At 34.7% G+C, this 12,790-nt stretch overlaps 1 protein-coding gene across 1 annotated transcript; it reads left to right on the top strand.

Moving 5' to 3' along the window:
• The first annotated feature begins 245 nt into the window (after positions 1 to 245).
• LOC108830788 (uncharacterized) lies at positions 246 to 2,588 on the top strand. Its single transcript, XM_018604372.1, has 2 exons — positions 246 to 2,214; positions 2,305 to 2,588. Exons 1-2 carry the CDS (start codon positions 246 to 248, stop codon positions 2,586 to 2,588), a joined length of 2,253 nt encoding a protein of 750 aa, XP_018459874.1.
• The last annotated feature ends 10,202 nt before the right edge of the window (positions 2,589 to 12,790 follow it).

The raw sequence follows: 12,790 nt of genomic DNA, 5'->3' as shown, positions 1-12,790 counted from the left end.
AATAGGTCTCCCACGTATTGTACATTGTTAAGGCCTAGGTATGATACGTTTTCTAGGCAAATCCGAAAAAATGGAAACTTCCATATTCGGTTATAGATGTTTCCTAAATCTATCCCCAAATATCTTGGAGAATATTTTCTCCACGATATTCTCCTCCTCCCACGATCTCTTCATCGACGATCCCATCTTCCTATTCTTCTTCCTCCCTATTCCATTCTCTTCTCTCTTCTCTCCATCATTACAACATGGTTCTAATCTATGTTAAATCTGGTGAATGGATATGTAGTTGCAGCGACCAGTGGAGTTTCATGGTAGACAAAGTAAGGCGTGGTCGAATGATACCATTAGAGACTACTACTTTGTTGGAGCACCTCAAGATCATGGTGTGTGAGGATTATGGCGTGGAACCTGATTCCGTTAATGCAGAGTTCAACTATGAGATGGTGGATCAAAGAGGGAATCCTCCCATAATAATCAGCAATGATCGACAAGTATCTAACTTTGTGGCCTATGCGAAGAAGGGTTCGTCTACAACCTTGTGTGTCACGTTCGCTAGTAGTGGTGTAAATCAAAAGGAACGCGTCAATATCGATTTGAATAAGGAGCCGTATGATTCAAGTAATGTTGATGACGAGGAAGATCCTGACAGAAATCGAGCAGAGTTTGTCAAAACTTCAAAGGAGTCTTGCGTTAGAAGGAAGGATCATGTCGCTGCGGATGCTTGCGGTGATGCCGGTTTAAGGAGTGAAAATAATGGAGATAGTGAAAAGGATGATCGAACTTGGAGCGGAGATTTCGTGAAGAAGAATCAAATTTTCAGAAATAAAAAGGTTTTGAAGGCAACACTGGAGATTTGGGCGATGAAGCATAATTTTGATTTCATTGTTAAGAAGTCTACAAAAAAATGGTGGTATATTCGATGTAAGGATGCATTGTGCAACTGGTCTGTGCGTCCGGAATGTCTGGATGACTCTACATATTTCATGATCAACAAGTGTGAGGCAAGACATTCATGTGCTCCTTCAAAAAAAAGCAAATTCGGAAAGACCGCATCGGCAAGAACAATTGGGAGACTGATACAACATCGATTTGATGATGCAAATGATGGACCCAAAGCAAACGAGATCATTAAATTCATGAGAATGGAGCATAATTGTGAGATCAGTTATTGGCACGCATGGGAAGCTCGTGAGTTTGCAATTGCAGCTGCTAGAGGTATACCAGATGAGAGCTATGCAAAAATACCAAAATATTTGCATATGATCAAAGAAGCTAATCATGGTACACATACTGAATATGAAACTACAGAGAAGGGGAGATTCCTCTATCTATTTATCTCGTTTGGGCAATCAGTTAGAGGGTTCTACAATGCAATGCGTAGGGTGATTGTTGTCAATGGAACTTTTCTGAAAAATAAATACAAAGGAGTTCTCCTTGTTGCTACTGCTGTTGATGGTAACTCTAATTTGTATCCGATTGCATTTGGGGTTGTTGATTCTGAGAATGACGATTCATGGGGGTGGTTCTTTAGACAGTTGAGCGTGGTTGTAGCTGACTCCAAGGACTTGGCTTTTATTTCTGATAGAAATGCATCGATCGCTAAAGCGATTGGGACTGTCTACCGTCAATCAACACATGGAATTTGCATTCATCACTTGCTGGCCAATGTGGTTAAATCGTTTAAGGGAAAGGGTTGGACAGCGTTGGTCGAACAGGCTTCAAAGGCATATAGGTACTCTGAATTTCAGGAACGTATGACCGAAATTTTTGATATGAGTCCAGAGCTCGGGAGATATCTACAGGAGGCTGATGTGCGAAAATGGAGTCGTTCTCTCTTCCCTAGTTCCAGGTATCACATTAGGACCACAAACCCCGCAGAGTCGATAAATTCTCTTTTGAGAATACCTAGAGAATATCCGGTTATTCCGTTGTTGGATAGTATAAGAGAATTTATGACTCGATGGTTCTACGAACGTCACCTGTTAAGCTCGAAGCATCTTGATCTTTTAACCGTCAAGGTCGAGAAAAAGATTGATAGGAGAATTGTCAAGGCAAAAGGATTTCAGGTTTACAAGATTGACAACTTCAGATCGCTTGTGAAAGGAGACATATATGAATGTCATGTTGATTTGGAGAATAGAACATGCGCATGTGGGAAGTACGATATAGAAAAAATACTTTGCCGCCACGCCATTCCTGCCATTTATTCACGAGGTATGGAAGTTTAAACACATGAGTATATGACCTATTTTGTTATTTTTCAGCATATAGACTCTACTGAAGCCCAAATTTTTGTTGACACAGGTAGAGAAGTACACAGTTTCACTGACGTTTTGTACACAACTGCAACTTGGAGAACATCCTATTCGGAGTCCATTAATCCAATAGCAGTCCCACAATCTGAGTGGAATGTCCCAACTGAGGTTGACCTTGCAAAACTTTTACCACCAGAGTCAAGAAAGAGTGTTGGTCGACCAGTAAAGAGAAGGTATGAAACAGTAGAAGACAAGATCAAATCTTCTCAAGGATCAAGCAAGGGTAAAAAGCACAAGTGTAGCCGTTGTGGTAACGAAGGACACAAGAGATGAACTTGCGATTTACCCATTTAGCATTTACGTTTCTTCTTAGAGATCTCCTTATTTCTCTGCTTTTTTGTTTTGTTTTACTCTTGACTACGTCCTTGATTGACAATTTCGTATTTGCAACACTCTTGAGACATTATTGGTTTTACTAGATGATTATCCCCAAGAAAGAAAGAACAAGAACCATAGTCTAACAATTATTTGAAAGAGAAAACAAAACAAATTGAGGCAGCATATGACCATCATGCATAGGTAATGTACATGAGGACCATCACCAAACAACACAGAAACAAAGCTTTTGTCATCTTTAACTCGGTAATGCATTTGATGGTCTTCTCTTCGCTACATGCAACAGCATATTCTATCTCATCAATTTTACTCTCATGGCGTTTCAGCATTGCCTCACAAGCTCTCATTGATCTCTGAAATGACACCTTTCCAGCTCCCATCCAGTTGATGCATCTAGGACCATCCACAAAAGCTTTATCCAGTTTTTAACCACAAAGCTTTCCAATCTTTGGTACAGCTTCCATTGCCCAAATCTGCAAGGCGTAGGAGAATCCATCTAAGACATAACTACTTGTCTTCTCCTTCAGTTTGTAGCGGTTCTTGGCTATTGACTCGCAGAGAAGATCATAAGAAGCAACTCCCCAAAGATACTTTCGAACTTTCTCAAGATCCATGACCACCTTGATGTATTTGAGAGGGATATTCTGCTTCTCATCTCTCGCTAAAACGACACAAAGAATGAAGGCAAAGTAGATAAGCCGTATGCGATCTGCATTCTTCCACTTCATGACAGAGTCCTTGTCCTTATCCCACAGGTCAAAGAGAGTAACTGTCTCGTCTTTCCTCCTCAAAACCCTGCTCCAGAAACCACCATCAAATTTCCACTCTTCAAACTCCGAAAGGGAGATACTCGTGTTGCACTCAAACCCGGTTACTGCGTGGTACTCTTGAAGTGAGAATCGAAGTGGTCTCCTCGCGAAGACAAATTAAAGCTCGTGAAGCTTGTAAGTCACCAGCTCCCTGCACAAGAAGCTGTGTACCACTCTCGCCGAGTACCCGAGACCGTTTTCATGAAGCTTAAAAATCTGAGCAAACACCGGATCTTTCTTCACAACATCCAGCTCCTTTGGCATCCACGCTTTGAACTTCTTAATAATGTAGTCGATCCTGCAGTTGTTATTGATCTGAGACACCTGAAGCTCTCGCCCTCCTTAAAAAGCCTCTTTGGTAACTCCCCCAACATATCTACAAGCCATGAGATCATCGTTAGTTCAATTTGTTAAATATCAATACCATTCACAAAATAATGACACAAACTAAAGCTATTTTTACTTTCATATTGTCTCGATCCTAGAATATGTATTCCAATAGTTTAAAATTGTAAAAGAACCAACAATTTAATAAGAGAAAAATCGATCTTGAATATTAACAACAAGCATGTCTAGATTGAAAGAGAAAATTGTGGGCTATGAGAGCATAAACAAAGGAAGAAAATATTCTACAACCATTGTTTCAGTCGGACAAGAACTTACTAAGAATGCAAACACAATAGAAGGAACAACTACTCTACATTTGAAGACCAATTTTTTCAACTACTCTACATCCAATCGGACACCATTGTTTCAATCGGACCAAATGTTCTTCCTTTCTATAACCTTAAACGATAACAAAAAAAAGCAAATCAAAATTATCTACATGATGTGTACTTAATCGTGGTTTGTAAGATGATTAACCAATCCACAAAACAAATTTTCCTTAAGAAACATTACAAATCGGTTTACACAAAAACTAGGTTAAATGGAACAACACATTGATTTCGTGTTAGATGAGAGAATATAGAAGAAATTGATTACCTTGTGTGAAGAGATGTGACTGTCTTGTCGGTATTAATGAAAGAAGCCTTCGATTTCACCCATCCGACGGAGAGGAAGAACAGAGAGAAAGCTCAATGACGACGAGAAGGGTATGAGATCGTAAGAGGAAGATGACGAAACGAGAGTAGATGCTTCTAGATGAATCTCCGACGACGAACAAGGCTTCTCTCTGTCGATTTCTAAATCGCCATGGAAGGGGGAGAAAAGCTTACGGCGGAGAAGGAGAAGGAGAAAGAAATCGTGAAAAGAGAGATTAGGGATTTCCCAATTTTATTTTACCTTTTAACTTTTTTATTCTTTTTTTTACTTTTATTCTTTTTTTTACTTTTCCAATTTTACTTTTTAGTTTATTAAATTAATTACGAAAATCTTAGTAATATATTATAAATCTACTTAATCAATAATTAAAGGGCATTAGGGTATTTACAAGGTTTCAAAATCCTATTTTCCTAAACAATCTAACTAAAATCCTAATGTGACAAATGGGAGAAAAAAGTGGATCTATTTCCCAATTTTCTCTATTTAAATTTCATATATCTATATTTTAAAGCAAAATATCTCTTAAGATTTTACTCATGGTTTGACACTATAGTTACAATTCTATGCAGAACCGTGTTTACCATGTATTTAGAAATACATTTGTCCCAAGCTCCTAATTTTACGAAAGTTTTTAAGATCCCCAATTTTTTTTTGTCATCAAACACACAGACTCATATAGACTCTGCACACCAAACTGGTAGTTCCGCATCCATGTGAAAGACGAAAGACGATTGTTGTCTAGCACTACGTGCTAAACGATCCGCCCTTGAATTTTCCGTCCGTGAAACATGAATGAGTTGTGAATTCTGGAAACTGATTTGTAGACTCTTAATATCCTCCAGATAACTTGCAAACGCTGGCCACTCTTCTGGTTCTGAAACCATCTTCACCAACTGAGAACAATCCGTTGCAAACGTAACTTGAAACTGTCTCAATTTTTTCATACACTCCATTGCCCAAATCAAAGCCTCCACCTCCGAGTGAAGGGGTGATAAACTGGCCCGAACATTACGTGTCCCCATTAGTTCCTGAAAGCCTTCCAAAGTACTATACCAACCTTGTCCCGAAAAAGAATCCTTATCCTTCCACGAACCATCTATAAAGCACCATCTCCCTGGAATTGTAACAGGTTGAATAACTTGTGGCGGTAAGGATCTTCTTACATCTAATTCTTGTGCCGCCGCCCACATGGTAGATTCCGTTTCAGCCAATTTCAATGTATCTTGTGGATCCACATCCAGATTACTAAAAACTTTATTGTTTTGTGCCTTCCAAATATACCATAGTATCCAAGCAAAGTGATGATCATTCATCTTTGGTAAAACTCTCCAGAATAAATGATCCATATTAGTAAACAGCGCTTCCGAAGGAAAGACATCTGGATTTGTTGGTATCTTTGATAGTGTCCATATCTGCCGAGCTGGGAGACACTAAAAAAAGACATGGTTTAGAGATTCCTCAGCATGCCCACATCTATCACACCCAATATCCCCCTGCAAACCTCGTGCTTTAAGGTTCTTTCTGACGGCAATACACCCTGATACAATCTGCCATAAAATGCTTCATTTTTGGTGGGTACCTCACCTGCCAACACTGAGCTTTCAAAACTTCTACCGTCCGGCCAAAGATAATTGGCGGTTTTCCTTTATCTGGGTAGATTCTTTCCACGTCGTAACCTGATTTAACCGTGTATCTTCCATTATTAGTGAAATGCCAACCATCCTTGTCGTCCATATTAATTCTGCTAAGTGGTATACTTTCAATAATCTTTGCATCCCGCAGGTCCACCAAATCCCGAATGGCCTGTGAATTCCAAGTCCTAGAGCCTGGGATAATAAGAGAGTCTACCGTAAGTTCCGGAAACAGATTGTGTTGATTTTTGTTTGCTGGTCTCGGGCGAGTGGTTGGGAGCCAGGGATCATTCCATACTGAAATGGATGATTATGTTCCCATCCTTTTGATTAGTTCTTTGCTAACCAGAGATCTAGCTGATACAATACTCCGCCAGCCATATGATGGGGAGTAAGAGCGGATCAGTTCCAGGGGTGAAGCGTTCCTGAAGTACCGACCCTTAAAAACTCTAGAAAAAAGAGTAGTCGGCTTATTTATTAGCCGCCAAAGTTGCTTTCCAAGCATTGCCGTATTAAAATTCATAATATCTTTAAAACCCAGTCCGCCTTCTTCCTTGGGAAGACACACTTTATCCCATGATTTCCAGTGTAAACCTTTAGTACTTCCCCGAGGACTCCACCAAAATTTTGCTACTGTGCTGGTTGGCTTTTTTACAGTTGTCTGTGGTAGTCAATAACAAGACATTACATGATTTGGTAGCGCCGTAACCACCGACTTAATAACCACTTCCTTTCCTCCTTTAGTAAAGTATTTAAAAGTCCACCCATTGATCCTGGTATCTAGCCGATCTTGGACAAAGCCAAATCCTTGGACCTTGGATCCTCCTATATTTTCCGGTAATCCCAGGTAAGATCCCATGCCTCCTATATTTTGTATACCCAATATGTCTCGCATTTCCTGTCTCCTGGATTCTTCAATTTTGTGTCCAAATTGAATTGACGATTTTTGGAAATTTATCAATTGACCCGAAACTGCCTCATAGTCCTTTAAATTTTTTAGTATAGTTTCACATTCATCCTTTTGTGCCTTACAAAAGAAAAGATTGTCGTCCGCAAACAGTAGGTGATATATTGATGGACAAGCTCTCGCTACTTTCATTACCGTTAATTGTTTCCCTTATTCCGCTTTCTTAATGTTTTCAATCAGTGCCTCAGTACACAGGATAAATAGATATGGGGATAGCGGATCCCCTTGTCTAAGGCCCCTGTGTGGAGTTATAAGTCCCTTTGGTTGCCCATTTAGCAGTACCCGATACTGAACTGAGGATATACATTCCATCATTAGTTTCGTCCAATGTGGATCAAAGCCCAGTTTATTGAGTAATGCTTGAATAAAATCTCATTCCACCCTATCATATGCCTTACTCATGTCCGTTTTTTATCACCATATACTTATTTTGACAAGATTTATTTGTCCTCAAACCATGAAACATCTCTTGTATCATAGCGGTTTTTATTTTGAGTATTAAAACCCGTTATTCTTAACCCACGTTCGAATGATTCAATTTGTTCTTGTTTTCTTATCTCTTTTTTTATTTTTTTGGTTGAATTCAAATTTTTATGAAAAACAACCATATTTTAAAAATAAAAAGAATATATGAATCCAAAATAAATAAAAAGTAATTAGTTTAATATTTTGGATTTAAAAACAATTTTCATGGGTAGAATTTTCAATAAACTAGAAATAAAAAAATTAAATAATTTAAACATGTTTTCACTGAATTATCGTCTTTGATCGTTTGGTGTCTTATTGTCGTTGTTTAGTTTTCGTTTAGAGTCGTCATTCTTTTTTTTACACAGTTATATATATTTTATTTCTTTCGTTGTTGGTTATAGTATAAAATTTATCGGCTATGCATTTATTTTCATTCTTTTATATTGTTTTAAAACTATACTAAATATGTAATAAAAAATTTTATTGAAGGGCCTCAGTTTTAAAATTTGCCTTAAATCTGTATCTGATGGTATGCATTGAGAGAATATTATGATGTTAATAATGAGACCCATTAAAAGAAGAAAAAAAACACTCGGAGGTTGTTATAAGGCTTCTACAGATTAATGTTCCTATTTGAAAAATAATTGGTTGTTATATGACTCTTTCAAATAATATGATTAGAAACATGGTGATTTAAATTAGATTTTAACTTACGGTTAAATATATATAATATATTTATGTACAAAGGAAACATGATTTTATGATGTTGGATCGAGATTATTTAATAAATGCAAACTCATTTTTACCCCAAAACTGTTTTTTTTCTGTATCCATTAATAAAACTTTTTTCAAAAATTTTAAAACAAACAAATTTACACTTTTAAAACGCGGATCAAAATCTAGTTTGTTATTAATTTTGGAAATTCTTTTTTTTTTGGTTAAGTCAGTATTTTGACTATGTAATGAATGGTTTGATTTAATAAAATGAAACTGAAAGTTTACCCAAAAGAATAACTAATAATAAAATATGGGCTTTCAGTGGGCTTACCACTATGGGCTATGGTGGGTCCTTCGATGAATCATCGCCAGGCCGATTTTTCGCGTCGCAATCACAGATTTATTCTTAGTTAAAATAACTTTATTAGTAGAAGACAAAAATGTCGCCACCAGGGTCCCAAGTTTTTCCATTAGTTTCTTTCTCAGCTTCACTTGTTCGGCTTTCCTTATTAAGGTATGTAAATATATTTGCTAGATAGCACATAATTTTTAGTTATTGCAAAACATATGAGTACATTACTCCAATCTATATAAAAGAGTAAAAAAGAGGCCCCGTTAATGAAATAACACATCATTTGATTTTTCACGCATTTTAAAACGATGAATACTTCTGGAAACTGAAGTTATATGTATATAATATTATACTAAAGAAAATAGAGTCAAGATAAACAATAGAGTGCACTAATTTATCGACTTTTTCTTATAAATGTTGAAGATTTTGACGTTACATGAGAGACTTTAGTACTAAGGATCAAAATTTAGTTGGGTGTGACAGAGAGCTTAGTGTGTACCGTGAAATGGACAAATATATCCACTAGGCACTAGCAAATAAACCGATACTTCAATGATTATTAATATATCCTAATTTTTTTGTCAACAACTAATTATAAATTAATTGGTAAGATAATAGTATTTTTTTTGCATCCACGCAAAAGAAACTTAAAGTACAATTACCGATCGGATGTTCTCATTTAAATAAGCAAAGCAAAGACCACCTGTTCGTGGCAGATATTGGGAACCTACAACAATTTTTTTGGCAATATATGATTTGTAGTTTATATAGCATGGGGGATATAGATAAATATAATATGTTACTCTCTTTCGTATTGCAATTGACAACAGTTTTGTTTGGACGAGACTAAGAAAAACGATATTTGGGACGTGACCATATGTTTCAAACATATTAAGCATGACACTGCATTTGGGACTAGTGCATTCCAAACGTTTATTGTTTGAACCAACGCGTGTTGGCATAGTGGTAAAGGAGCTCCGGCTGGAATGCCTGCCCTGGATTCGATCCGCGTTGGCCACGAGAGCTTTCACATGGATTTTTTTCGTCTTCCAGATCACTTCGCGTAACTATGGACTTTTAAGTGGAGGCTTAAAAATCTTGTAATGGTATGGGTTTAGGCCCGGTGGACTAGTCGATCACGCTTAGTGGTCGGATACTGGATTATCAAAAAACGTTTATTGTTTGGTAGGGTTGTCTTTTTTTCTGAAAGTATTTTTGGTAGGGTTGTTTGGTAGGGTTGTTTGTCATGTTAAGATATATACACTTTTAAATTAAATGTGTTGCGCGATATATATACATATGCTAATTACATATACACATCTAGTAGCGCAATGCAAAATTACAAATGCAGATTATATTGCTAGGTATATTAACATATATGATATAAATATATATACATGTTGGAGCAGTTAAGGTCCAATTTGGTGACTGATATCAAATTAATATGTCTTTTTTGTTAATTTAAAAACGCTAATAAGTGACAGAAATATAATGTAGTGGTTTAGTAATTACTCCATTCATTAAAACAAAATAGGGTTTTCATGTCGGTTTAAGTCATAAGTTGGCAATACTATTCAGACCTAACTTTATTAGTTAAGTATATATTTCATCAATCACTACCAAATTAATTACATGTGTCTACACATGTCCTTACACTGTTTTCTATTTTTCTTACATCGAATCAAATGCTAATTTATATGCATGCCACACAATTTTATACATATTAATAATTCAAGTGAAATAATTATATAGGTAAACTAGTATGTCTTCCATATAAACGGCCACTACGGTTTCGAGTAGCTAGCTAGACATTCATAAGTCATAACATGCATGGAGATTAGTTATATACTAAAAGTTTCAAATAGATAATTGTATAGTATATTATATATACAGAGGCATTTGCTTTCTAACCAGCATTGGTTGTTGAAAACATTATACTGTATGCATATACTTAAATTAGCCCTAACAATTGATTGTGAAGTCGAAGTTGGTGGCATACATACGCAAATGCATAGTAACTTCTGAAACGTGGCAATAGTATAATTCAGTGGTTTTCAGCATGTTAGAGTACTTCATTATTATTTTTGATAGTATTTTGAAAAATCAATTATAGATACTTTTTCTTCTGAATTGTGTAAAGGACTTTAACAGATTTCCTTTGCTACATTTAAATATATTCATTTTGTAATGTACAATATTATTATATATATTTATTATTTTATGATGTAAACTAATTTATGATATCTCAAATATTCTAACTAGTAAAAATTAAAATAATTTTTTTTTTACTAAATTGATAAAATGTAATTATATAATTTTCACTGGCATCAATTTTTTTATTGATGTTAGTTATGTATCATGTTAATAAATGATGCTAACCAAGATGATAAATACATCAAATATTTAACTGATATAACTTAACATAATAATATCATTTTTGTTAAAGTGGTAAAAATCAATAAAACTTATATCATTCTATTGAAGTGATGTCAAATTAATTAATAAATAGATTTTGACCCGCGCTTAGAAAGCGCGGATTTGTTTTCGTTATTTTTTTTTTCTAATAAAATTCTATATGATGATGTGCATGAACATAATTAGTTTTGGGCATATTATCTGAAACTCGAAAACCAAACCGAAAAGACTGAAATATAAACCGGATAAAAGATTACAAAAACTCGAGCGGTTTCTATATTTCTAAATCCGAAAAAACGAAATTGAAATGAGACCGAACGGATACCCGACTATTTTGAATATATTAAAAATATTATTAATTATTTTAACTTTAATATATATAAAATATAATTTACAAATAAAAAATTTCCATAAAACCCGAACTACTCGAATTACCCGAATATTTTTTCGTTTTTTTGGGTTTAACTCGGGGTTTCGGGATTTTTTTCAGTTTTCTGGCTTTAAACCCGAACCAAACCCGAATTATTTATAATTCGGTTCCACTTCTGGTTTTATAAAAAATAGAAACCCGACATTATCTGAACCGAACAGATCCGAAAAATGTCAGGTTCCTAAATGGTTCCTAAACATCCCAACCCGAATAACCCGAAAATCGAATAAACCGAACTGACCCGAGCAGAAACCCCAAATTTCTTTTTATAAATTGTTTATTTTTGATAAAAAATATTTTCGAATATTTTTATGAATATTAACTATCAAAATACAGAAAAATAAAACCAATAATTATTATTTATTTTTTTGATAAAGAAACTAAAATTTTAAAATAAAACATTGTTAGCTGTTTTATTTTATAAACATATTTGTCATTAGAGTTATTATAGATGAGCTTTTGCTTTAATATATGTTTAACTATTTGTTTTGTGTAATAGGTTTAAGTCCATCACGTTTTAAATTATAATAGTTATGATGGTAGAATCTAAAATGTATAATGTATGGCTTAACTCAATTATAAATTATATAGTGTGTTGTATAGAACATTGTCCGTGCTATATTATGTAGAACATGTTTTGATATGTCAAATATAAAGTTGGTATATTAGTTTTTTAAATGTGGCGTAATAAATAAAGTGTAATAAATATAGTTAGCTAAATATATGGTTATATTTTGTTAATGGGCTAATACTATATAAGACTAAATAATTGTTACTTAAATGAAACGGTGCAGTAACCTTGTATAAGTAGATTTTTTCAGAATATTTCTCTTTTAGTAGAATAGATAACATCAATTATTTTAATCGAATTAAAAAGATAAATATTTTGTCACTTATGAATAAGTCATTTAAAATAGTATCACTTATTTTTGTGATACAATTCAAGTCATTTAATTCACTTCTTTTTTTAGTGGCCTTCCATTTCTTTCGACAAACTTGAACTCTTTCAGAAAATTTTTTAAAAAAATTTAATAAGAAAGCTTCCCATGACATAAATTTTTTTAAAAAAATTAAAAAATTTAAATTTTGTTGGTTAGCAGCAAAGGCAAAAAGATCGTGTTTAGATATTGTTCGTATTAATCAAATAATTATCATAGATAACAGTAGCAACAAAACAAGGATACTTATATAGTTATATATTATAAACCAATCAAACTACCATTGAATTCATCATTTGGAAGAAAGAACATTAAATAGATTAAGATCCTCTAGCTCATGGGGCAAGACAGTTGAAATGTGTCCCTAT

The sequence above is a fragment of the Raphanus sativus genome, chromosome 2, assembly GCF_000801105.2.
Source record: "Raphanus sativus cultivar WK10039 chromosome 2, ASM80110v3, whole genome shotgun sequence".
NCBI classification, from domain to species: domain Eukaryota; kingdom Viridiplantae; phylum Streptophyta; class Magnoliopsida; order Brassicales; family Brassicaceae; genus Raphanus; species Raphanus sativus.
The sequence above is the reverse complement of the archived record's forward strand: the minus strand, read 5'-3'. Positions and strand labels throughout refer to the sequence as shown.

Coding starts and splice junctions, on each gene's coding strand:
- LOC108830788 (XM_018604372.1), top strand. CDS start 246: ATGGTTCTAATCTATGTTAAATCTGGTGAATGGATATGTAGTTGCAGC. Junction 2,215..2,304: donor TCCTGCCATTTATTCACGAG/GTATGGAAGTTT, acceptor TTGTTGACACAG/GTAGAGAAGTACACAGTTTC.